The 27592-nt window shown below is 35.8% G+C and overlaps 1 protein-coding gene across 17 annotated transcripts in view; it reads right to left on the bottom strand.

Annotated features, from left to right (window-relative positions):
- The window catches only part of MYCBP2 (MYC binding protein 2), a 173723-nt gene that overhangs the window by 102989 nt on the left and 43142 nt on the right, over window positions 1–27592 (bottom strand). For 14 of the 17 annotated variants that reach the window (XM_054001515.1, XM_054001538.1, XM_054001546.1 and 11 more), the window contains exons 9-19: window positions 25597–25670; window positions 24311–24449; window positions 23639–23715; window positions 21915–22119; window positions 20842–21006; window positions 19987–20145; window positions 19321–19525; window positions 18486–18631; window positions 17661–17762; window positions 8398–8505; window positions 413–532 (exon numbers count right to left, since the gene is read on the bottom strand). In XM_054001515.1, coding sequence (XP_053857490.1) covers window positions 413–532; window positions 8398–8505; window positions 17661–17762; window positions 18486–18631; window positions 19321–19525; window positions 19987–20145; window positions 20842–21006; window positions 21915–22119; window positions 23639–23715; window positions 24311–24449; window positions 25597–25670 — 1500 coding nt within the window. Of the gene's footprint in view, window positions 1–412; window positions 533–8397; window positions 8506–17660; window positions 17763–18485; window positions 18632–19320; window positions 19526–19986; window positions 20146–20841; window positions 21007–21914; window positions 22120–23638; window positions 23716–24310; window positions 24450–25596; window positions 25671–27592 lie in introns of those variants that run through there. The other 3 variants (XM_054001567.1, XM_054001610.1, XM_054001612.1) reach the window with 3 other exon arrangements.

The following is a 27592-nucleotide window of genomic DNA, read 5'->3' as shown; positions in this document are numbered from 1 at the left end:
CTTTTCACTGCTGAAGGACAGTGAGTTGCCTTTCATTACTGGAATTAGGGAGGTGATGTGAGGATTTGGGTGGTGATGTTACTTTATGCTGTAATAAAATGGCATAAAACATATCAGGGAAGGTTTAGGCTGGATATTAGGAAAAGGCTCTTCACCCAGAGGGTAGCTGGACATTGCAGTAAGCTCCACAGAAGTGGTCACAGAAGCCTGACAGAGTTCAGGAAGCATTTGGACAATGCTCTTAGGCACATGGTGTGATTCTTTGAGATTTGACAAAATGACCCTGCCATGTTTTCAACTTTAAGCACTCCTGCATACATCCATTTTAAAAATTGAACACAAAGCAGTGAAGACACATGACAACGTTAAAAAAAATCTCTATTATAATTAACATTGATTTATTTGTTTTTACCTGAATGGTGAAATCCACAACTGACTTGTACAGCTCGCAGCTCACAGTCAAAGCGGACAGCTCCTGGTGGATACGTTGTGATTTTGCTGGCATCCTTCTCACCTCTTTCTCCACTTCCATCTATAAACAAAACTTACCATTATGTACTATGCATTCTAATAAAGTTATATTAGAAGAATGAATAGAATAAGAACAGTAAATAACTCCCCACTCCACCACTTTTAAGGTAGAAGAGAGAACTCACAGAGTAGTAAAAGAGCTCAAAATGTGGCATCAAAGCAGATGTGGAAGATGACAGAAACTCTATTTTGAAACAATGTTCTATAAAGGAACACATTGGAAAATATCCTCTAAAGTAGAAGCTTCCCAAGGAGCAGACAAAAAGAACCACCGAAACAGAAAATTCAAACTTCAGAAGCTTTGCTTAAAAGCCATCACTTTCACTCTTCAGTAAGGTAGCACTAGCAAGTAGGCAACACTGCAGTTAACCTCAACAAGGCATAACCTAGTCTACCTTTTCCAGTTACTACTCATTAAGGAGTTTACTTGCCTCCAATTCAGCCACAGAGCCCATGTTTTAAGTAGCTGACAATTACTTACACAGCTCATTTCTAACAATGCAGACAGCTCACCAAGAGCATGTCTGTTTCCTGTCTGCTTCCATGCACTTTTAGACAACATTTCTATGATTTCCTTTAGTAAGCGTGTATGTGTTTAGTAAATATGAAATGCATTATTGATTCCTAAATTCAAGCTGCCTTCACATTGAACAAAAGCAAAGAAGTGCAACGTGTTATTCCTAAATTTCTTGCAAGCTACCATCTTCTCCAGAACTTAGAATGTTTCCATCATCTATTAAACTTTAGTCACTCTCTATCTAGCATAGAGGAATGACAGAAATAGATGAAGCGAGAAATAACTGCGCATAGAAGACTGCACACTCTCTCTGTGCTAAGTCTGAATACTGCTCTATTTACAAAACTGATACAGGGAAACAAGTTGCCTCTCAAAGAATTCAAGGTATTGTTAATTTAGACCTATACTTATAATTTCAACATGTTTTCCTGAATAATCATCAGTGGAAGTCTGAACTTCAAGACTTCATTATTCCCTCTGTGAAGCATTGTAATTACAGACTTAGAAATTTTTTGAAATATAATTCTACTTTTCTACATATTGCTCAAATTTTTCTTTTTATTGCAGAGAAACTGTTGATACAGTAAAGTCATTTCACACTTTTATTATATAGCAGTTTTTAAAAATCTTACTGTTCTAAGAATAAAGCTATTTTCTACTGATGACTTGAGTATAGAAATTGCATGAATCTGTATGTAGTTCACATCTGTAAAGAACCGTGTGTATAGGTACTAATGGTTTAGAAGAATTAGGCTTAAAAGCATAGGTAAAGGATCCCTTTGAAACATGCACTACATGCTGGATACGTGTGAAATGGAGACGTGGTTAAAAGAACTTGTCTCTCAGAATTGCCATGGCATTTTTAAGGTTTTGTACTACCAGACTACACACAAATTAGAAGTGTTTCTGAAGGTCTGTGTGCAGCTTTTTTTTTTTGTATTGGTAACAAAAGCAAATATAAGGAGACAGAATTATCGTTGAACAACAACCCCCTCAAAATTACAGTTTTCCTCTTAGTCCTGTAGTTCTGCCTTAAGCAGCTCGAAGTATTTTAGTCAAGTTTTAATAACCTCTCAAATTTTTTATGCTTTCAACTTTTTATGCCTACTTTTGCATTGAACTCTATGTGCCAAAGTAATCAGGAGGTGTTTCTAGCAGCTGATACTGCCACCAAAATTATTTATTCAGCAAGCAGTCTGCTTACGGCTTCCCAATTTCATACAAGTTTTTCAGACAGGAGCAGAAAAGCAGCTGAGTATTCTGGAAGTCTGCCTATGGCCCCTGTATCTCCTCCTCCCTCAGACACTGCTGAATAATGAAAAATATGAGCTCTCTCACTGTGTAAATGCACTTGAATAATCATCTGTGAGAAATACACATGTCCAGTAAGAATGTGTCCTGGCTGCATACACTTCCAATGAAACACACTGGGCATACAGCAACCACATCACCTGTGCAGTCACATGAGCAAATTGCAGCAGTGGGTGTCTTCTGGTCATGTAACAGCAGTGTTTCAAGTGATCTGCAGAAACTTAGAGGCACATGTGCATGTCTGCATCACTGTAAGAAAAACACCCTGCTCTAAAGGGCTTAAAAACCACTAATAAAAAGTTGGGGATTCCTGTTTTCTCAGCTGATAAATGTGATACTACCATTAAATAAAACCTGATTCTAGATATAGCCCCATTTTCTCCAAAGTTGTAAATGAAAGCATAACACAGTACTTCCCTTGAGGAAATACTAAATATTAGTGTGCAAGATGCAGAGACAAGTACCTTCACAAGTTCTGCTATTATGTATCTGAGAAATAAGTTTATTTTAAAGGATAACGTTTCACAAAGTTGGTGTTTTCAATTTCCAAAGCTAATTTCTCTAAGGATCTAAGAATGCAGGAATAGAATCAACTGTCTTTCATACATATCTTACTTTGCTCAAGTGTGAAATTTTTAAACTGAAAATGGAATTCCTGTCAGCCTTCTTTGCATGGTTAGTAACTGTCTCAAGAGTTTTGAATTGTTTGGATCTTCAGAACTTCATAAGCACTTGATAATTTATGTCTGGTTAAGTACAAAACCTTTGCAACTAAAACAGCTAGACTTGTTTAAGAAAAAAAAATGTCTTTTGATCAAAATACACAAAGCCAAATAGAGTATCACTATATCATTGCTTACTTTTAAAGCAATATTTCTGGACTACAGTGTTTACCTGCTACTCCATTACATGGCCGATATATCTAGATATATCATATATATCATATTTTTCGAGCAGCATTGGCTAGGAGAAGTTACACTTAGAAATAAGGCTGCAAATAAATTGGGTCATCCTCTTTCCTTCCATTACTTTCGAGCAGTCAAAGTTTTTTTAAAAAATGTGAGTCAAAAGTGACTGAAAGCTTATTTGCATGTCTCAGGGAACATCTGTAAATAGGGAGGTACACATTTGTTTTCCTTCAAACAATTGTGCACTTTTTCATTTCATTAAAAGTAATATCAAAATAACTGTTCCTGAAAGGGAAGCATAAAAAGCCTACTGAAGCAGAGACTCTTCTTGTTGGATGCATTGGAACCTTTAAGCAGAGCAAGATAGTACCTCCAGTGTTATCCAAATGGAGTACCACTGAACAGCACCTTTGACTTCATCTGTCTGAGAGAGAAGAAAATTCCAAGGAAAAGTACTTTCTGCTCTCAATATAGAGGGGTGTGCTCCATGAACAACTTCACAATGATGGGTTTTCATCTCCAATATCTCAAAGTTGGGGAAGGAAAAAGAGAGAACTGCAAATACAACCAACCAATCCCCACTACCACTCAGAAAATTCTTAACTTCTGAAGACAATTTTCCTCCTCCATTAAATGTGCTTAGAAGTTCTCTTGGCTCATATTGCTGCCACAAAAACCACTGCTTTCCAGGAACAAAGGAAAAGCTCATTCAGTCCCAATAGCAAGTGAAATAATGAGCTTTAAATGAGACTTCTTCTGGCAAAAAACCCAAACCCAGCATTGTTACAGAAAGATATGGTGGACCCTTGCTTGGCCCAGACCAGAGGAAAAGCATTTTGTTAGTGTTCTCCAACAGCAATATGGTGGTGGTATTCCATTTCTCTCTTACCACCCATCTTTGGAGGAGAGAAAAAGCACTTCTAAAGATGTTCAATACCCCACAGATGAAAAGTATTAATGGAATATGACTGCATATTAAAAATTCTTACATTAACTGTCTCTTCAGTCCATGTCACATGCCAACAAATCTTGGATCTGTTCAGTAGCAATTACCCAAATAAAGCATATTGGTCAAGTTACTGGTCAGTCTCTGTGATGTCCAACCCTCACAGAATGTCCTGAGTGCCGTAATTTACAGATTTTACATACAACATGACTTGAACTAATCAGCCTGTGCCTGCATCTTCTTGGCTGTCTACCCCAGGCTGCAGCTGAATCTTCTGTAACCAATTTCATAGCTACAGTGCAGGGGGAAAAGGAATATACTCCAGTTGTGAAAATCATCCATCCTATGACAAAATATAAGTCTGTTGGATTCTTTAAAGGTTGCTACAGAGCTTACTCAAGCTTATTGGTGAAACACAATATGCAGAGTCACAAGTGCAAAACATGTAGAATAAAGTGATAATAAACTCACATTCTAATTATAAACTCAGATGTAGGTTTTTCATTGTCAGCTGTTTCACTTCAATGAATGCTTCAAACTATTCTGCCCTTCATATGGTATCTTAGACGGCCAAAAAGTTAAAAAGTAAATTCCAAGTAAGTTTTCTTGAACATCTAGTAATTTTGTCTTGGTATTTGCAAAATGGTTGAACTATATCTTGTTCCATCCATGCAGGTTCAGTTTCATCTAGTCTTAATTGTTTTGAGAGTATTTGTTTCATATTCCTTAGAACATTTACCACTACTTCCAAATACAGGAAAAAGGTGGCATTCAAACTGCTGAATCTTAGCTGAGTCAAGAAACTTACTTTATTTTTATTTCTACTCAGTTCATTTCTGCAGTTGAGAAAATTTCACAGACTTTCATTAATCCTTTTGATGCCTTAGGTTTTAATTTTCATATTTTCCAGATTCTGTACTGCATTAGTATATAACTCTGAACTTCATATTAAGTGTTAACAAGTTCTCTTCACAGTTCAGTTAGACAAAACAATCCTTTTCCAGCCTGAGAACCAAGGACACCATTGCAGCTTCAGACCCAAAATGTATATACAGGAGCCAACTGAGGAGAGTAATCTGGGAGGATGGGACTTCATGACCTGAAGCTGTAACTGGACAATTAACCCCAATACGGAAATGGACCAAAACATATAAAAGTTGTGACTGGTCATCCATCTTGCGTCTATCTTGGGTCCATCTTGGGTGAAGCCACGGCTGTGCTCTTGTGCTGCCCAAGGCGTATCCTTTGAAGGCCTTTTCAATAAATATCTACTTTATTCCTTTAACACTGTCTAGCCTCTGTTCTAGGTATCCTCTCTAGGCATCACTTTTTACTCAGATGCACAGTTAGGGGAATCCACAGGGATTGGAGATGTAGACTGGAAACTCACTGCCTCATTACAGAATAAGGATGAAGCACAAGCTCATTTTTCTTCTTAGTGCCAAACTACTCCATGAATACCAAAAATGTCATACCTAATCCCTTCTATTAAAAATTGTGAAAGACACAGAATACAGGAAGGATATGCTTAATTATGCAGTTTTTTGCAGTAACAATGATCTTGATACGCAGACCCTATAAATATGAAGAGACTAAATGACAATGGCAAGATTTCTAAAAAACCTGCTGTTTCAATGAAACTGAAGGAGCTTTCAACTGGACAACCAAATAGACAAATTCCACAAGTGACAGACATGCAGATTATTATGAAAAAATTCTTTACTCTGAGGGTGATGAAGCACTGCAACATGCTGTCCTGACAAATCGAAGATGCCACTCCCCCAGAAGTATTCTAGGCCAAGCTGGATGGGGCTTTGAGCAATCTGATCTAATGCAAGGTGTCCCTATCCATGTCTAGGGGGGTGGGACTGGATGATCTTTAAGGTCCCTTCCAATCCAAACTATTCCATGACTCCATGGTTTGACAATATGTACAAGTACATATCAAATACACTTCTTATATTAGACAATAATTGTCTGAAGAAGTCCTAAGGAAGCTGTCCACATTCCATTTTAAATATCATTATCAAGATAAGTTCTGCAGCTGCAAGCAGAGAAGTGGCAACCAGCAAGTTTAGTACTGGCCTTATCAGTACTACTAGCCGAACTAAACATTTTTTGCCAAAGATCTTGAAGGTCTGGTTGCTGTGAAGAAGACTACTATAGCAGAAACATCTGAAAAAAGTAGGACAGTTGGGAAAGCATTATGTTAAAAAATAAAAGAACTTGCTATTTCAATGTGATAATGTCCTTTTATCTCTGCTCTATTATTGCTCTTACATTCTTCCTCAAGAAGAGAGGCATGCCTTCTAAGATAAAAAAATATACATTATCTTTTTCACAATTCTCACCTTGCCTGTTACTTGGATAACAACCCACTTCACCAGTTTTCCTTTTGCCCTTGGAATCTCTTTGAGAAGTTAAGGGGTATTTCTAGTTCCTAGTTAAATTTATGGCTGTCTTTTGAAAGGCAGTCTTCTGAGGCAGAGAAGGGTCTAAAAGTTTACCTGAAAACCTTCTTATCTGTTTACCATAAGACACAAAGAATTAAAATAAACAGAGTATTTCCTTCCATATAGCCTTCCTTAAAGAAGAAGAAATGTTCAGTTCTATAGGGCACATCTGACCAAAGTCTTCCAGCACAACACAGACCTTTATACTGTTCTTACTACTCCAAGAGACAACATACGCCTCAAACTGACACTAATGAATACACCTCGTTTAAGGAGATACTTGATCTGAAATGAGTTCCAACGACTAACGTGCCAAAAAAGCACAGATGTAGGCAGGACAAGCATATTTCTTTATGCTTTTGCCTGTGGAGTCAAGGGTTTGCAGAACAACTAGCAGTAGTATCCAGCTCAAGAATAATGGCTACCAGCAAATTGTCACTCATGTAACAACACTTAAATTCAGTATGTTCTCTTTCAGCAGGCAATCTCTCCAGTGAGATTATGATAGATTATTCTACTAAATCTATCAAGACTTAAAGCTCAGATAATATGCCTTCCAAAAAGACTGAATGTTATGCAGATTCAAAGTATCAGATTTTGCTTTCATTTCTGTAAAGTAAACCTAAGATGATTTCACAATCCAGTATGTTCATAATTCAGTAAACCCATCACCTCCACACACTGAAACTTTATCCTGTAAGGCTTCAAACTGATACACAGTTTGTTTGCATACATGCCAAATACAATCAGTAACTTCCACTAATTCAACTGAAATGCCATACTAACTCTCTTAGTATTTAGCTATTCTTTAGAAAAGAGTTGAAGCATTCTGGGTTCACCGCTTTTAGGAACTTCATACTTACTTTGACCAGGTCTGTAACCTCCATTTTACATATGTATCTTCTATATATAAATAATGTATGTACAGACACATCAATACACAGATATATACAAACTATGATCAGATTTGAGACAGCTCAACTTCTGTAAGTTCAGTTAGTAATACACTACAACTTTCTAAGAAACATGTAAGTCATTTATATCTGAAAAAATGACACACTTAGAAACTGAAGATATAATGAATTGGCTTGCCAGACATACAAAAATGTCTGAAATATCAAGACACCTCCATACCTGTACTCTATAAAAAACATTTAGTTCAAGAACATTGCAGAGAAAAAGGTGTATTTTGATTTGTATTCTCCCCATTCAAAGTTAGCAAAAAGTAATGTTTACACTATTTCAAATATTTCACTCCTAAAAAGGGCTTGTTGAAAGATAATACACCTATGAAAAGGTTTATGCCAGAATTATCAAGCCTGGAACTGATACGTTTAAGTAAACACCCCAAAGGACACAAAGGACAAAAAACACAAATGCAGTGCAACTGTCTTGAACCAGTAACATGTAAAGTTTCCTACAGTAAGAATAAAGAACTTCAAGAATGAGACAGCATTAGAAATGAGAGAAGACACACAGAAAGGCAATGCGTATTTCACGAAAAAAAAGGGAAAGAAAAACAAAGGTGATGTGGACTAATGAACATTTACACTTCTAAAGAAAGGTCAACATTTAAATGTGTTTTCTTTCTCCTCAGGTAACAAGATACTAACAGGAAGCAAAGGCAGAACTCATTTTGAGCAGTTCTTGAAAAGACAGATGCAGCATCTGGAAGAAGTGACTGGGAGGCTGGGCTTATTTCCACCCTAGTCAATAAGGAAGACCAAATACCTTTGTGCTTGTCCCGTTTATGCTTTAGCGGTGCTGGAGAGAGTCTGATTCTGGCTAGAGCCTGTTCTCGATGGTTCATAAAAATAGGACCAGGAATTACAAGGGGGCCTGAGGAGAAACATTTTGCACATGCATAGGAAAGCTCACAAAATGGAAACAGTATGTTAAACAAAATTCAAATTAAAAGCAATGAAAAAACAAAAAGAATAATAATTATAATCTTGTTTTCTTAAATTCAAAAGACCTTAAAATACAAGAAAGTTGCCATTTCTTGATAACTTATGTGAAAAACCAATAAATATTCCATAGTGATAGTTTTACCTGAATTTCTATGTATGCAACTGTACTGAAAGCAATGGAAATATAACATACTCACACTAGAGTAAAATTTGACAGCAAATACTTATTATTGCCTTTAAAAGACAAAAAGAATAATTATCATGGCTTAAATCCTACAATACAACAGTCAAAATACTGATTTGGAACAAGATCATAATACAAATGCTAAATTTAAAAACCACCACCATAAACTTGTTTGCAATTACTACACTTAAGATGCAGAGTTACAACTTTTAAAAAAAAAGTGCCATGTTTCATGAAGAAAGTTATTCAAATCATATGACTCTTTTCTTATCTACTTAGTAACTTTGAAATCCATTTATTTTGAAAATATTTTTCAATCTATTTAAAGGTCCTCAAGAAAAGATTTGATTTAAAGAAAGCAATGATACATGCATTTAAATTTTTTTTCAGACTGCTTTTCCTTTTTAAAAATCTAGACTTAGGCAGTGAGGTACTATGTGTAATTGAGGCTGAGTGTAAGCAGGCCATGGACAAGGAATTTGTTTCTTAAATCTGTATTTCTCCTGTTTTATAGGTTAAGCATGTCATCAAGAATTTTTTGGACACTTCTTGTCCTTTCAGAAGTCTCACATTCAATGGAAACCATGAATCAGAAGCAACTTTTTCTGCCAGGTGACATTCAGTTCCACAGGTTCTCAAATCCAGCCCCTCCATGAAAAGTAAACAAAAGCACCCCAAACCAGGCTGTTGTGTTATAAACCACTTATGCAAAACATAGAATAAAAATATTCCTCCTTTTTCTGCAAATTCATTGATATGCCCATTCCTTAGTTGAACTTTATTAAGAAGACAGTAATGCCCATTGCCTCAGTTTTTCTGCTGTCAACTTTAAACCATCACCTCCTTCACTAATACTGAACAGCATGGATAAACATTTAAACAGAAGTTCGGCCAAAACTATATAGCTTTAGAACCTTCAGATGAAGAAATTTTCTTCATACAGAGAAGCTCCCAAATTTTAGTATTCACTTAAAAAACAAAATGAAAAATGTTTTAAAAATACACTACTGTCTAGCTTAGAGGTTCATACATGTGTTAGATAATATAATGGCCCAAAACTTCCTAAGTGATGTTTCTTTTGGTACACAGCATAGAATTATTATTTTTGGTCTACTGTATTTATCTGGACTCTATTCCAGAATAGATCCTCTTGCTAATTTCAGAGATCCTTCTCCTAATCAAGGATCATAATTTGCTTTTGATTTACCTTCATCTTGCAGATTCTTCCTTCAATTGTCCTGCTGTTGTGCTCCCCCTTTTCAGTCTCCTCTGAATCAAACTTCCATTTAATAGATACATTTTTGGTAAACACTACTTTCTGCCAAACCACATGCTATGTTTAATATTCTACTTTCCAGAGTTTTGACTTACACAAAAAATTACACTACATTTTGCTTCTTACCAAGTGAGGCGATATAGTGAGGAGTATCCTGAGGCACACCAAGAAAAGGCAAAGGGGCGAAGAGATTATTGACAAGCAGATTACGAAAGCTAAAAATGTCTGAAGGACAAATGATACAGAGGAAAGGTGAATGAAGAACATGAGAAAATAAGGCAAAAGTAGTGGGACTTACTTACTGGAAAGTTTCTAATGAAATTACAATCTGAAGAAATAGAGAATGGACAGGACAACATGACACAAGTGAAAGATTAGCAAAGTTGCAAAAACAGGTGCAAGGACTGCAAAGAGTGTGGCTTGAAGAGTGTAGATCTAAAATATTTGTGGGTGGCTGAATGATCTCTAGATAACTTAGGCAAACATTCTGAAGTTCCAAAACACACTTGCACAACTAACAGTGCAGGAACAAGATACAGCCCTGAAGGCAGCCTTTGGCATTTTAGTGCTAAGAGCAAAGATAACAAAAGAGAATTTCAGGAGGACAGAAGTAAGTGCAGTAGGGTGAGCAAAAGAACTACAAGAGATTTGTAAGACAGAGGATGTTTAGTAAGTATAAGAGGCTGTCAGCTGCAGCATGGCACTAGTACTCAGCTGCCAATAGTTTCCAAACTACTTATCTGAATCACACTCTCCTGGTCAACATGACAATTCTGTGACAATCTAACCTTCTGACCAATGCAGGATTTATCCTTGCTTCTGGATATTCTTACACACACTACATTCACCACTGTGTAAAGAACATGAATCCAAAATAAACTCAAATGCAATAGATGGCCATTTCATAGTAATCTGTACCCAAATCCATGCAACACATGTTTGTTATCTTCTTTGGCTTTTTGTGCATGCTAAATCTGTAAAATGATCATAATAGAATAGGAAACTACAAAAATGAAATAGAAATCTACATTTTAATTGCATTGTGATGTCTGCCTTGGTCATCTGCTGGCAAGGTGCTAAGTACCTCCCTCTTGCTCCAAAATAACACAGGCAACAAAACACTACACCAAGTCATAAAGACTGTGATTTGCTTTCTGCTTACATCTGAGGTTGCCTGTACAAAGGGAGCGAAGTTAGGTGCTGAGAATATTCTGGTGGAACAATCTAGTCATGCATTAGATACTTCCTTTCATTTGTTAAAAAATGCCCGCAGAGTTTTATTTCGAAAACTGTATCAGAAGCCTTTAAGATAGATCTGCATGGGGAATAACAATTTATTACTAGTCTCTACTTCAGAAGATCAAGTGACAGAGATAAGCAAAGAGGAATCACTGGTAGACTACAGAGCTATTTTAAATCAGCTAGTGTATGATGCCAAATGACATTCGCTCTCTCCCTTCACAGACTGTTTTTCCATAGCTGAGCTGAGATGCTGAACAGTCCTAGCTGAAATGTCAAGACTAGCTTTTCTTCCTTGGTCCAGACTTTTCAAAATGGACATTGTTTCGCAGGGAATTCAAAGCATTAAAAAAATCTATTTAACCACAGAAATAATTTCATTTTCTCCAAATAGAATGTGTTTATTAAATAATGCAGTATACTTCAGAAAAATGTATACAATTATTTCATCATAAATGCACTTAACGTGCTTTGGTATTCTTGGTCATCTAAGCTTTTAGACAATTATCGAAGTTTAATATTTGATTTTATGTAACACATACTTTGATTTCTTCTAGTACTTCATCCTAAACAAATGCTATTTGGCAAGCTGTGATCACAGGAGACTGAAATCAATCATCTCAAATGCTGACTTCTGCACCAGTGCACTGAACACAGCAGGCTACTTGAAAAAATAGTACATGATGATACATACATACAGAAAAGTGGTATAAATTCAGGCTGCAGAGCTGAGTCCTAGGTTGGATCATACCCCTCTGTTGTAAAAACCTATTTTTGGCTTCTTGAAAGAGACCAAGCAATTTTTGTGGGGGTGTGTTTTTGTTGTTTTTTTTAGTAATAAAACAGGAAGATAAAACCCTAATATATGGAATGAGTCATCTTAATAGCTCAACAGGCTGAAAATTTTGAAGAAAAGTATTTCAAAAAATGGAATTAGAGACAAATGGTTCACACTTCAGTTCCACTAGAAGCAGAAAACATTATAGTGAGATAATGTCCCACCTATAAAGCCTTAAATGAAACAAAATTTAATATTCTTATGAGGCAGGGCTAATAATTATGGTGCATGTAAAAAAACCTGTATTTTTCCAGCTATGACTAGCAATTTACCATTAAGGCAAAAACATTCATGGAGAATGTCATGTGCAGGCACTAAGGTTAATTGCAGTTTGCTTCTTTTGTTCAAAACATTGAAAATAAAGACAGGATACATGTCTCCTCCTGTAGTCTTAAAGCAACATTTAAATTGTAAATCAGGTGTAGAAGAAAAATTAAGGCCTTTTAAAGGGGAAAAAGAGATGCACACTAGCCAACACAAGCATGCAGGGCAATGTGGGAGTAATAAGAGAATGAGATGGAAGTAAGGTTTATGATCATCTTAATTTTGACCCTTTCCTCCTTCTGAATACTTGACTTCATATGTATTGTTAAATAAACATAAAAGATGCATTTCCACATATAAATACGCAAAGTAAATTAAAACAGCAAATATTAACCAGAACTGCGTCATGCTGTCTACTACAAATCTGACTTCTGATACTACAATATAAATATTTTTACTTTAAACATCAGTTTTAATAACAATAATTAGCTCTTTCAGAAAGGAATCACAGACACAAGTGCAACAATATAACTTCATAGAACAATACCTGATGGTCATTAGGGGGAAAAGCCTGCAGCTTTCTATTGAAAGCATTCTTAAAAAGTCATGTGTGAGTTCAATATCATTTCAAGTGAAAATGTAGGGGGTTTTGAGCAGTTTTGGTTTGTTTAAATAACATTGAAACAAAAGTAATCCTGAAAGCATCAAAATAAACATTTAATTAAAACTATAAAAAGAAGTTGGACAATTATCTAATAAGTAGTATTGCACTTAATATTGGACTTGTACAGATACTTCTGCAGGGTATTTAGGTACATGTTGAGCAATGAACAGACAAACAGATTCCAAGCTCTGAGTGGCCTGTGCAGATGTTAAACAGATTTATATGATACTTAGCCTACCATGGTAAAACTAATCACTGAAGTAACTGAATCAGTTACACTTCAGGAAAATGAAAAACTGCCCAAATCAAGGCAGCTTCAGATTATATTGTCTTAAAACAGAGCAGCTTGGACTAAAATAATCAATTTTCTGTGGGTTCTTTGTTGTTGCAAGTAGCATAGGACTGATGAAAATTAATTTTCCTCTTCTGTAAGGGCATCAAAAGTTAAACCTCACTTAATAACACACCAAATCTGCATCTCAGTAATGATCACCTAGAGGTTTTTACATCATAGGCTGAGAAAATGTAGCAGTAAAATACCAGTGAAGCATGAGACCATTTATTATCGCTATTGAGAACCATTTCTGTATTTTTTAGCTTATTAGTTAAATATAGTTTAAAAAGCTATTTTAACATTCTCATCATCTTCTGAAAAAAACCCTGAATTATCTTCAAGTGATAAAGTGAAATCTTTGACTATTCCAACTTCTACTACTTCAAATACCAATCTGAAAAAGCAGAAAGTCTCATGAACGGCTTTCAAGATTACCTTCCTCAGAAAATTCTAGTCTTAGGTTCATTACATTAATTGTGCATGTGGCCCACAGATTTCTGTAATCCATTAAGGCAATTTACTGCCCCCATGATGAAAAAAATAGTTTCACAGGACAGGAAAAATAATTAACCATGTTCTGAACATTCTAACATACAAAACTTCCTCACTGCCACAGAAAATAATGAAGTGCAATTATTTCCATATTCATCTCTCATTACACTCATCAAGCCCCAAACCAGCTTGAAAAGAAAAAACCACTTCACTATTTGGAAAAATCAGCTCCTTCACTTCTCACCAGAAGAACAGTGAAGAGCTGAGACAATTCCATCAATAATTTTGTTGAGATATTATGATTTAGCATAGAAGTTGTGATGAATACAGCTGGCTTTATTTCTCAGAAGGTCATACACCCAATTCAAAAATGTGGAATTGATTTTGAGCCCCCTCTTCACTGCTTGTCACAGTCACTTGTGTGCAGAAAAGAGCAAAGAACTATAATATTATTTTAAATAGTTGATTTCCCAAACAAACACCACTATTATTTTTACCCACTATTAATTTAAAGGATTTATTTTTTTCCGCTAAAGCAGAACTTCTTTCTTGAATACAGCAACATAAATAACTAATTCAAAACATAAAAATTATTAGCTGCTTACAATTCCATCACAAACTATAGTTTGTGCCTCATTTCAACGTAAAAAACAAAGAAATCTTCAGCATAAGCACTTAAAATTTCTGAAGTTACTTAGTGTGCTGTTGCTGTGCAGCATGTATACAGGTCCCTTACAACAGTGGCAGGCTACTTGGATCATGTGTGAGAAGTGACAATTGCTTGTGACAGTAATTTTGAACCATGTCATTGCTATTGCAGCTATTAACAACAACTACATCTACCCAGAACATTCAAATTTTCAGATAAATGCAAATAAAGATAACCATTCTTATTTTCTTCAATATAAGACACTACAACTGATCTTGAGAAGGAATTAAATGATTGTCACACCTGCAGACATAACTATCACTTTTGCTCTTAATTCAAGTGGACCTCAAGAACATATTTTTATATCAGAAGTCACTGTAATAGGACTACATCTGGAGCTTTAGTAAAGAAGCTCAAACAACTAGGCAACTTAAAAATCAGTATAATCCCAGCACTTTTGCTCTTACACCTCTCTCCAAACTTTATTCCTATTTCAACACATTCAGTGGGCAAATGGGTGAGAGGTTTCTTTGTGATTTTTTGTTTTATTTGTATGACTGTTTTAGGAATTAAATATTCCTGTATTTTTAAAGCTTTCACAGTCCTCTTGTCTACAAGACATTCAAGATTTACTGAAAATATTTGTATTGAATAAAGGTCACTAATTGGAACTAAAGAGTTGCAGCAACATTCAGTGATGGATTCTATTCTTATACCATCATAAACTATGCATGCTTTGTTTCTTATAAAAGAACAAAAGACACACATTAACATACTGAATAACCCAGAAATCAGAATCCTGTCAAACTAAACACTGTGTATCTTAAAGAAAGGCCTAAAGAGCTGGTCCAGCCTTTAACTAAGCCGTGTTTTCAGAAAATTGAAAGGTCAAAAGTTCTCTTTGAATCTCCAAACAGCTATTTCATTAGCATGGATTTGTTCAGCTACATATGCACAAATACTAGAACTCTTGGGAAAGCTAAGTAACAAGTAACCTGCCAGTTCTTTAAACATTGTTATAACTATATTTTATCAGACTGCAGAACCTTTTGCACAAAAAGTCTAGATTATTTAAATGTTCTCGTTCTCACATGAAAAGAGTAGCATGATAAGAGTTGTCAAGAATGGTGCTACTCTTTGCAGCAACTCATTAATGAAAAACTGCAGCATTTGGATGGAGAAGCAAAAAAGCTCTTTAATCGGATTATGCAAATAAAGATTATCAAATCAAATATTCATACCTGATTATATAAAACAAGATGCTAAGTATCTGTGAAACACTGTTCCCAGCTTTTTCACAAGAAGTCATTCTGAACCAAAACAGGAGACTAATCTCCAGCCCTTCCAGACTGGCATACCCACTACCTCCCACAACCACATAGGTATGGGATTTCAATGCTTTTTAGATAGAGAATGTAACACAAATGTGTGCAACAAGCTGGACAACACTATCTTTTTAGCTACAGTCCTATACAGGATCAACTAGGTTGGAGAAGACCTTAGAGATCGAGTCCAACCTATGATCAAACACCCCCATGTCAACTGCACCATAGTACTAAGTGCCACATCCAGTCTTCCCTTTAAACACCTCCAGGGATAGTGACTCCACCACCTCCCTGGGCAGCCCATTCCAATTCCCAAGCACCCCTTCTGTGAAGAACTTCTTCCAAATATCCAGTCTAAACCTCCCCTAGAGCAGAGTAAGACTGTGTCCTCCTGTCCTGTCACTGGTTGCCTGGGAAAAGAGACCAATCCCCACCTGGCTACAACCTCCTTTCTCCCATACACCAGTAAAACCAACCATAACAGTACATTCAAGCTACTGTGCAAGTGATCTTTTTTTTTGCTTTTTGAAACAGATGGCATACAGAAGAGAGAAGCTGCTCTGGTTCTACTTCTAGCTACAGAAATAGAAGCAAATGTAAATTTTTCTCTGCCACTCTTTAACTGAAATTTACCTCCCAGCTCTCTCATCACTGATGGGCTGAACAGCAGTACCTTTCAATAATGCCTGGGCATTTAATTCGGGTTCAATAAAAAATTTTTAGCTGCACCCAACATTTGCCAGTGGCATGCAGCAGCTCTGACATGTCCTAAACAAAGGCTTCCTCTCCTTACCTCACAGCTAAAATTAGCCACAAAGATGCAAAGAAAAATAAACATTCCATCCTCTTCCATATACATACGCAACTACAAGCTTTCTCTTTCTGGTTGCTCCTTATTTGTGGTTAAAACCAGCAATTTCTTAATGCAAGTGAAATAAAGACACAATTCACATCACAAGAATCACTGGCACAGTCTAGGAAATAATTTGAATTATTTTGTATTCAAAAAAACCCAGTATCTAATTAATAAGAGAAGAATCAAAGTTGTATTTACTAAAACTACAGTAACTTGAAAGACTATATATCCCAGTAAGTTATTTCTCTTCTCAACACACAATAATCTTAGCAACAACATCATTATGCTTTACAAAAATATTACAGTTTGCATCAGTCTAAATTTCTCATATTTAATTTAACAAGACACTGAGGTATCTTAGAACGTGAACCGTTCTAAGTGAACGTGAAAAGTTAGGTAGATTATTCCTTGTGTGGAAAATCAACAATGAGGTAGATAAAACATAAGAAAATTTTCAAATGTTGCAGTGGTGTTTTGTTTTTTAATTCAGTCTGTGTCAGTAGTCTCAGGTTATGCAAATACAGAAAAGTTCATTTTATAAAAGACAATTCTGCCTACCATTACACAACAGAAATGGAACAATTTATTACAGTAATTAGATAATTCATATAATAGGTAAATAGCATGAGACAGGCTTGTAGTCCTTTCTTCATCTACATATGTTTTAGGATCTACGTTTTAAAAAACAATCATTCAACTAGGAAACAGCAAAAAAATAAAAACTCATCTGTGGAAGTGATACAAAATGCTCCTTTTATCATTAAAATTCTGATTCTTATGTGTAGACTTCGTTAAACACATAGATTTTCCACCATTTTCTAAAAGCATGCTACATACTGCCTACTTAGGACCTGATTGAGTTTGATCACTGTACAGGCTCACTGGAGGAAGACTCTTCATTCTTAGAAAACAGACTCAGAAGTTTCTTAAGCTATTCAAGGCCCTTCTCAGTAAGTCACTCACCTCTTCCTTCTTCCAATCTATGTCTCCTGATTACACGCTGCCGCTTTTCTTCTTGTCGTAGCTGAAGGTGTTCTTCAATATTAACTCCGGGAACAGGGACAGCTACATAGATTAAGAAAATAAAATATGTAAAATTATCTTTAAAATTGTTGCGGTGGCAATAAAGCCTAAAAGAAGTAAAGTAAATGAAAACTGAAAATCTATTTACTAACTGCTTTTTACATGGCCCTGACAATAAATAAAAAGGATTTGAGTAAATTTGGAGGAGTTCTAAGCTTTATCTCCTAATTTCCTGGTTTTCATGAATCTGACTATTCCTACATCACTAAGTAGTATTGAGGCAGATACATATATGTAGTTATGTGTTGTCATGGTTATCTCCATTCTCCCCTAAAAAGTTTCAGACGGTATTATTAAACCAAGTCTACAATTGTTTATATTTTTAAGAGGTTTTACACAAATTAGCCATGTTTTAGCTTAAGAATGCTTAAATCCTGATAAAAACATTATAGAAAACTTTTCAGGATATCAAAATGACAAGAAGAACTTTGTAGTATCAACATTAGTATCGTAATTGCACAGGTCATAAGTGGCACAGGTGACTGTAGTAAGGGTAATCTTAGAACAGTTCACTTAACAGAATGATCCCAATTTGCTGTATCACCAATAAATAAATCTGACTATTAAGCACCATTTTAACAATATTACACTAAAACTATCCTGTAACAAAGTGTGTAAACAAATGTACTGGACAACAATAGGGGAAAAAAGAGGTGCAGTAAAAATGAGAATTGAAAGTCTTTTTGCTAATTTCATATTACTTACCCAGCAAGAGATCTAAAGGTATCATCTCTTTTACAGCATCAAGGATTCCTCTTTGCCTTGCTTCCTGGCCATCCAGTTCTCTAGCACATGCCTTGCAGCAGCCACACACAGCACAGCCTGACTCACCTGAGCCACAGCCACAGATTCTGCAGGAAACAGAATTGCTTTGTCACTATCTTTTATTTTTATGCTTTACTGATGCCTTCGTAATTAAAATGATTAATTAAAAAGATTATTACTTTGTTCTGTCTGTGGCATGCAAGTTTTCCTGAGATAGACAGGAAGGACAGCTGGTTTAAATCCTAGCCGCTGCTGCACGGTGCCAGGACCATACACTGACCTTCCAATGAATTGACTTCTCAGAATTAATTTTCTTTCTTCAATTTAATGTACACCATATGAAAACATGAACAAGGAAACAATGAGCACACAAAATGCTGAAGAAATAGTAATCATGATGCAGTGGCCCTCTGCAGCTCAAATAAGAAGTAACAGATAAAGGCAACTTGAATAGCAAGATAAGCATCCATCACAGGATGAAGAAAAGTTATCCTGAGCCAGCAGCTCTGTCAAGAGACAGAAATTATATTGGTGTTCACATCCAACAGCTTCTAGTAAAGAACTACATGCTAAAGCACAAAAACCAGTTTGTAAAACTAAATCTCCTGCAATCACAAGCTATTTACAGAAATGTAAAGCCATTTCTGATTTTAATAGCATGTACTACTACATATTTAGCTATAAATTTACTTTAGAAACTTTAACTCAGTTCACATTCAGAAAGTGCTTTAGCCATCCATCTCACTGTACCACCCACATTCCCACGTGTGCTTACCCTCCAGGAACTCTATCAGGACGCCCACTACTAACACAGCTGGCCCCATAGCCTGTGCAATCTCCACATACAGTGCACACCATACACTGCTCCAGCTTCCATTTATGCATGCCTGGAGGACACATCATGGACTTCTCATCTTTTTCATCCAGTTCCTCTTCCAGATCTTCATCCATTGCTGTTGCCATGTTTTCAACTCCAAAACCTAATTAAGATATTGAAATAAGAAGTACTTGCTTTCTGAGGCCAACAGAGAGGGTTCTGGTTATCCACAGAGGTAAGGACAGGTTGGACAGGGCTCTGAGCAACCTGATCTAGTTGAAGATGTCCCTGCTCATTGCCGGGGGTTGCACTAAATAACCTTTAAAAGATCACTTCCACCTCCAACTATTCCATGTGTCTATGAACTGCTGAAGCTCTGAAGAGCACTCACAGATCAGGTTTTAAAAGGAATGACTAGGAATGCCTGATTTGCCTGCTCAGCCAGCATAGTGACTTTTTTGAAATCTCTGTGCATGGACATGCTTGATTTTTTACATCATGTTGCATGTATTCAAGCTTTAGTGTTGGAATTACATTTTACAACAAAATGTTTAATTTTTTTTCACTTCTGATATTTGCCAGCATGCAAATGAAAAGGGAAAAAAAGCCCTGAAGGTCCCATACCTTTTCCTCCCTGGCTCATAGAGCCTGTGTCTCGTCCACACTGTCCTTTATTATTTACGCCAAAGGTCCAAACTTCTCCATTCTTCATTAACACACAGGTGTGAGCTTTGCCCATGGCTACTTGAGTCACAAAATGGCCTTTCAAGTCTGTTACTAAACCTGCAAGACATAAAACACTTGAGTGAAAAATTGCACTTTCTAGCTAAGAAGTAAACTCGATGTAACAAAACTGTTAGTGGATATGGACAATATAAAAATTTACAGCAAGACAGAAAAACAGATATAAAAAACAAGTGCTAGAATAAAAAGTGAAAGGAGAACTAGGCCTAGGCCACTTGTCCTGCAAAAAATGAAAAGCCAAAAGCAAACCTAAAAATGCTGCAAATCACTTGTTTTGAAAAAGAATTCTGAAGGAGTCATAAAGCCATTAGAATTTATTTCATTAATATTTTACTTTAACTGTGGTGTACAGGATCCCCTGCTACTTTATGAGCAGAGAAGCACACAAGGCCTAGTTTCCAGCAGCCTTTGTTCATACCAAAGCACATCTTATTTCTGTGACTTTTTCCTATGTGGCATTCTTATGTCAGATTAACACAAGTTAATTTTTTTTTCTTGTCCTTAGTGGAAGAATTACTTTGGATATTTGTCACCATTGATGCTAAATTATTTTACAGAACTTTTGGAAACTATCTTTTTCAATTCTTCTGTCATATTTGTCTGAATCACCAGAATGTCAGAAATACATTAGGAAGGTAAGAAACACACAAACAATATTTTCATGAGCTAAAAACTTTCATATTAATTTCAATTACTTCAGTTGAAAAATAATTTAAAAGACCAATATTAACTTACTTGTACTATCAGAGTAAATGGCATCTTTTCCAAACATGTAGAGTTCTCCATCTTTGGAAATTACAGAACTGCTTCCATTATTGCATGCTGTAGATATGACGATCTTTCCTTCCATTTTAATAATTTTTTTAGGCTTATATGGTTTTGATTGCCGTCTGCTTTTAGCTTTAAATAAAGAAATAAATTAAAAGTAAATCTACCAAAAAAATCCCCAAACCATCACAGGCATAATCACTAGTTTTCAGACCACTAATGAAAAAAACCCAAACAAACAACTAACTATATGTACAATCTCCTGGTCTAATTTTAATTGCATTATACTGGTTCTTCTCAAAAAATTCAATGGCAAGCCAAGACATGATTAGATCAGTATCTTTTAGAAATGATTCTTCAAGTATTTCAAATCACTTCAATTATTCTTATTAATCTACCACATCATCATCTACCATTTGTTTCCTAAAGTGAAGTATTTAATTCAATATTACAGCAGATCACAGCTTCAGGACACTTAAAGATCTCTTCAATTGTCTTACAAAGTCTATTTCAACCTACAGAAATCAAGACTAGGAAATGTGTTAATTTTCTATTGATGAGGCATTTGTCAGTCCAAAGATCAAATTAATCTGTCTTCTTTAATGTCTGAAGAATCCTGCTTGATCAAGCACAGAAGATCTGCTTCTACAAGTTCTCATCAATGCACCTCCACCAGCCAGCAAAACACCCATTTCCAAGGCTCAATAAAACAAAAGCAAAGAGGCAAAAGTTTGGCTCCACAGTTTTTCAAAATCCCGAGCAGACAGCATGGCCTCCTGACCAAATTTACTGCTGTCTTTTCATGGGACAAGTCTAAAATAGTACTTCCACCACATAACCCAAACTGTGGTAAAACACAGATCGGATTCTGTAGCTGGGAGAGCTTTTGGCACTGTTTTTAAGGACTTGTGGCCAGCATAATCTCCAGCACAAACGGCATGCTTACATGTTCCTGGAAAATGCTGAAACTCTTATTTTCAAATTAAAAACTCTTTAAGAGGCTTTTACCAACCACTGGTCAAGCAAGCAATGATACATACTTGATTCACCATCCTCTCCTTTACTAGCAGAACCTGTGAAGAATATGCTTCCATCTTCAGCAACGAGTAAGGCATGTGAGCCATCATGTCCAACAGAAAATTGAATAATCTTTGGAGATTTTGTGATTGGGAGTTCAACCCATTTGCCAGCTGAAGGGCCACCTTGTTTGATTCCAAGGCTCTGATATTTGCCAGTATAATAAATCTAGGAGAAAAACGTTTTAGTTATGCCACAGCACTTCAAGCTTACATAATTCTCGAAGTTGCATTGTTTTTAATTCCTTTCATTTCAAAGCACACTGCACTCTTCTTGACTTTGTTTATGCCATTACAGTATCTCTGTCCCAAACCCATCAATTTTGACTTAATGGGGGAAACATTCTGATTAGATTCTTAGATTAGATTGTTTTGAAATGTGCTTTCTACTGAGCCACTGAGTGAGTTTTCATATATAATTGTTTGGCTAGATGAGTTGAACACACAAGAAAGAACCATAGAAAGTACTCAGAGGAAGCATTTAAAACACCTTACAAAAATGTCTGGTCTGTGTAATAACAAGATGGTATTATAATAATAAAATCAATTTAAAATAACATTACTACATATTTTAATATGCTTCAACACATTTGTAAAACATGTTTAGTAAATGCACAGTAGCCACTGACTACATAAATAACAGAGTAGGATATTTCACGTGAACAAACAGAAAAATACTGACATGAAATAAAAAGTTTCCTTTAGAAACATGCAACTCAACAGCTCTGTAAAACTGGTATGTCAACCTCTGGGGCATATATGAAGCCATTTTACATTGCCTTACATACTGTATTTCCTACCTTAACAGACAACTTTATAGACCAAACCCAGAAAATTTGTTGATTTTATACTGAACAGGCACTTTTGTTAGTTGAATGATAAAGTTACTCTGTCTCCCTCAATGCTGAAGAGTTCTATTTGATCAAATTCTGGTACACACCATTAAATTTTCTTTAAAAATATTTACTCTAACATTTTCAACAATCTCACTGTTGTGACAGCAGCAGAGCAAGGCCTTCATTCCAACAAAGAAATACAATTTTGAACATGTAATTAAGAACTATGTTTCTACAAGATAAATAGCATTAGTCTTTCGCACTGAAATAGAACCACAGTAAGTAATGTAAAGAGTCAGTGACAGTATTATTTCTAAATTTCCATGATTATGGCAAATGCCTCAAAAAGTCTCCACTGAACAGAACAACATATCAAATCATTAAGAATAGGTTCAAAGAAATCAATTGAAGAATTTGCATAAGGGAATCAATAATTTTCTAAAAGATCAGAAAAAAATATCAGGATGGGATTTAAATAAATTACTGTGGTCAGACTGTGGAAAGTTATGAGGTGGTGAAATTTGCAAAGGTGCTAATACATCATTTGTATACAGAAGACAGTTTTGTTTCCCAAATTTAAACAAAGCCCTTCATTGCAAGACTGACTTTAGAAATTCCTATAAATTCAAGTCATGTATTTCTAAGGGGTTCCAACTATCTGTTTATGCTTTTAAACAACTATTTGCCTTTTATGTTTTAAAGCAGGCTCTGAAAAATATATTTGAATACTGTTATAGACATACATTTTAACATACTGAAAAGGCAAAAAGTAATTATGGAAAATAATGATTAAATTAAAAAACAGAAATCTATTGGCGCAATTTGCTATTTACTACAGAATATTTTCAGTACCTTTCCACTAGCAGTTTTCATCAGTGCAAACTCTCTCCCAGCACCAAGGACAGCTGATTCCTCATCAAACCCTGTACCTGTGCAAGTAAGATTGTGTTAACTGAACAGTTTAACCAGGCAGCTTCACAGACCAGTCACCTATCCACCTCTGCTGGAGGTGGTCCATAGAGCCAAATATGCTTTTTTTGTTGTTCTAATAGAGCCAAAAGCAAGCTCAATAGAGCAAAAACATCCCAAAGTAAAGGCCAAGTGATATTTTTTCAAAATACCTTCATAGATACTAACAATTCTTCACCTCAGATTCTGATGCAAATGTATTTTTCAATGTAATTCTCTCCCTTTAATCCAGTCAGTGGTCCTTGTAACTTGCTAACTTTGACCCACAGCATGGAGTTCCACAGCTTCTATGTTTTATAAAGTCCAAGCTTCAAACAATTTTATTATATAACTGACAGAAAATACTGGAAAACCATGAACAGTACTAGAGACAGAATGGGTATATGGATTTGACTCTGAGTCAAGTAATGCTTGAATGGCTTCAAACCCCTCTCCATGTGTTTATTCTGGAGCTATACCTTCCTGCACATAGTAGAGCCAAAGGAAAGCACAGTGTTTCAGCTCTACTGTTTGAATTACCAGCTTTGTTATTAACCTTCAAAGAAGAGAACTTACTGATAATGTGCAAATCTTTCTCCAGATCAAACAATGAGATGCCACAGGCATGTAAGCATTTTCTTGCAAGCTTAAGCTGCAGTTCTTGTTGCAATACTGGCTCAGTACTCGTGGCAAATATTCGCACTACAAAGCCATCCTGCAATAAATACAAAAATCCACTTTATACTGTAAAAGAAATGAATTATTTTGCTTTTCAAGTCCTAAGTGCATCAACATAGTACTATTTCAGAGTAAATGTCAGAGGACACATTGATAAAGTAACATTTATTATAACATAACATTTACTATAGAGGAGAAAAGAATAAATTGGCCATCAGGACAAGCTGAAGTAAGTATCTGACTCCTTAAACATATATTGAGTTCTATGAAAATGCTATGAACACTGTAAAAATAGTGAACTGCTGTAGAAATGTTACTCTTGTAACTATTTGCACCTATGTTTAAGCCCTGAATTTCTCCTGATTCAGAACCCAAAATTCTGCATGCAGAGTGACTGCTGTAAAGAGTAGCTAGAACAATTTTCTGTTTAGAAGTGCAGAGTATCTTCATCTCGCCATGTTAAAAAAAAAAACAACAGTTGATTCTGTTAGGAGGGGAATGGGTTAACCCTGGTTTTTCTACAGTTGATGTTTAGCATCTGTTGACAACCCAGTTTCACCCCATCCCTATTTTACGGATTTCTCACTACCAAAAACCCCACCAGAACTAAAAGCATTGTAACTGTCTGCTGAAAAAAAAAAATGCAACTACCACTACGGTTTTGTCCCCAGTAGGAGCACTTCTTTGAGCTTCTACAGCTTTGCCCAACAGGCAATTTTCACACAAAAATCAACTGGTATGTGGTATATTTCCTATCTCTTCTAATAAAACTGTCTGAAATGCACCAATAAGTTCCAAAGCAATTACAGGAAATTAAATCAAGAAAAAAAATTATCTTTAAGCTCTACAAAACTTATCCCAAAAAGAACCTGTAGAACATGTTAAAAAGACATTATTCAACATATAAGATTTTTTTTTCCTGAAAGAGCAATGGAGTTTTTCTTAAAACTTACCTGAAAAATAAACAAATCAATCACAAATCAAAGTTTTGTGAATTAATACCAAAATACTGCATCTTTATGCAATAATACGAACGTTCCCCATTATTTCTAGTTGCATGGATTTCTTCCTTAATTGTGTTAGTGAAGAAAAAGCCAAACACAAAGCAAAAAGGAAGCTATAAATATTGTAAAATAAAACTCAGTTGAGAGAAAAATAGTTTACCCATCATTTGTAAAACTTACATCTCTAGATGCTGCTATTTGATTAATATATTCTCCATCCGTGAAAAGGATATTCTGCCCTTCAGTATGACAATCTGTGAGAGAAAAATGAAGTGCACTGCATCAGTTTATATTAGCATGCATACACACACTAATCTCTGCTTCTGTCTAATTCATTCTCACTCCAATCAGAGCATGAGAGTTCTATTTTATCTCAAGTGAAATAATACCATTCTTATAATGTGTTATTTTACACTAAGATGTCCTGTCTCACCAAAACCATGTAATTCTCCTTAGTTCCTGTAACAGTTATTACATCACTTTCCACTGTATGAAATGTGAGTGGTTACACCCCAAATTGTAACTGCAAAAAAAAAAAAAAAAAGCATTTGCCTTTCACAGGTAATCACCTGTGAAGCATATTTCAAACTATTACAACACAAATTCAAATTTTCCAGGACTATTAAATCTTTCTCCTTTCCCAAAGACTTTTTTGTCTTTGGACATTATCTTCAAAGAAACATTTCCTCAGTCCAGCATATAAAACCTACAGAAGTAAATGAATCATGGTTCTCATTATTTATCTCATTTTTTCACAATTTATGAATTTCACCAAACTATTAACTGAAAATCTAGGGGGGGTTTGCACTGTTGATGGAGCTACTGGCAAAGAGATTGATACCATATGGCTTGTGTTTGTCTCATTGATTACACACAGGAAAAAGATCTCTTCCAAAAATATTACAGGACAGCCACTTTACACTCCAAATATTTGCTTCATAATCCGAACAAAGATCCAGTATTAACATTTTATCAAATAAATGTAACGCTACATGAAGCACAGATAATGTCCTTCTAGCATAATCAGCAAGTTCACTGTTTTTTTTGCTACCTAGCCAAAGCATTAAAAACAATACAGCTGAAAACACCCCATAGAAACCTATTGTTTACTTTTTCCTGATACACTGTCCAGTCCAATACAGTGCCTTACCAGGAATAGAATATGCATTAGAAAGCCTTCTGTAACTTTCACATCTGGAAGCAAAATACCAAAAATAGACAACAACAACCTTCCTTTCCCTTAGAGCACAACCAGGTATGAATCACAGAAGGTATGCAGCAAGCATGATGGAGAATGGCAGCAGAAACACTGAAGTTTGAAATACTGCTCTGGCAAAAACAATCTCAGTTTTAACAACCAAAGGCAGTCCATACTACTAATTCTCTATGCTGCAAAGTCATGTTGGTGATAAAAGAAGTATCAGTAACTGGATGGGAAGTTCCAAAACAAATCTAAATCACGTTTCTCCAAAGGTTACAGGAAGCTGGTATGCATGAAGTTTCCTTGAATGACTGAAAATTACATGCTCACACAAGCAGAACAGCCAAGGAAACAGCACATTCTGCCCACCAGTGGGTCCACATTGCACTGTTTAGCCTATTGCTTGAGTCACTCCAAGAAAGGTGAATCTCCTGGTAAACATTTCTGGGGGTTGCTCCTGTGCTTGGTAGATCTGTTCAAGGAGGAAATCTGGAACAGGGATATTTTGGGGGTTTTTTAATACATGCTCTCCAGAAGACTTCCTAAAAATTAGCACTTGCTTAGCTAACAAGCAGGCCCAGTATTAAAAATCAAATCATTGGGAAGACTAAAAAATGGAAGGCAAATGGAGCATTTGGAAAACTAGTATAGTCTCCTAGCTAGGAAGGAACTTGTCCGATCAATCCTAAATCTTATCCAATCTTTGTATATTACTATATATTTACAGGGGTGAGGATAACCAAGCTTTCTGTCTGGAGATTGCTATAAGAGAAAGGGTTTATATTTCACTAAAATCACATAACTACAGACATCTGTTAATCACAGCCTCCTCAGAGGCTTCAAAGGAAGATGACTGTGAAGCATCACCTTTGACATTCATCTTGAGCATTCTGCACCTGCTAAAAATGCAGGCCTTGAGGTCATCCAGGTTACCCCCAGTTAGCAGCACTTTCTGCACTAAGGGAACAGTCCTGA

Source organism: Vidua macroura, chromosome 2 (assembly GCF_024509145.1).
Source record: "Vidua macroura isolate BioBank_ID:100142 chromosome 2, ASM2450914v1, whole genome shotgun sequence".
Lineage (NCBI taxonomy): Eukaryota > Metazoa > Chordata > Aves > Passeriformes > Viduidae > Vidua > Vidua macroura.
Note: the sequence above shows the minus strand (reverse complement) of the source record. Positions and strands in the feature narration are given on the sequence as shown.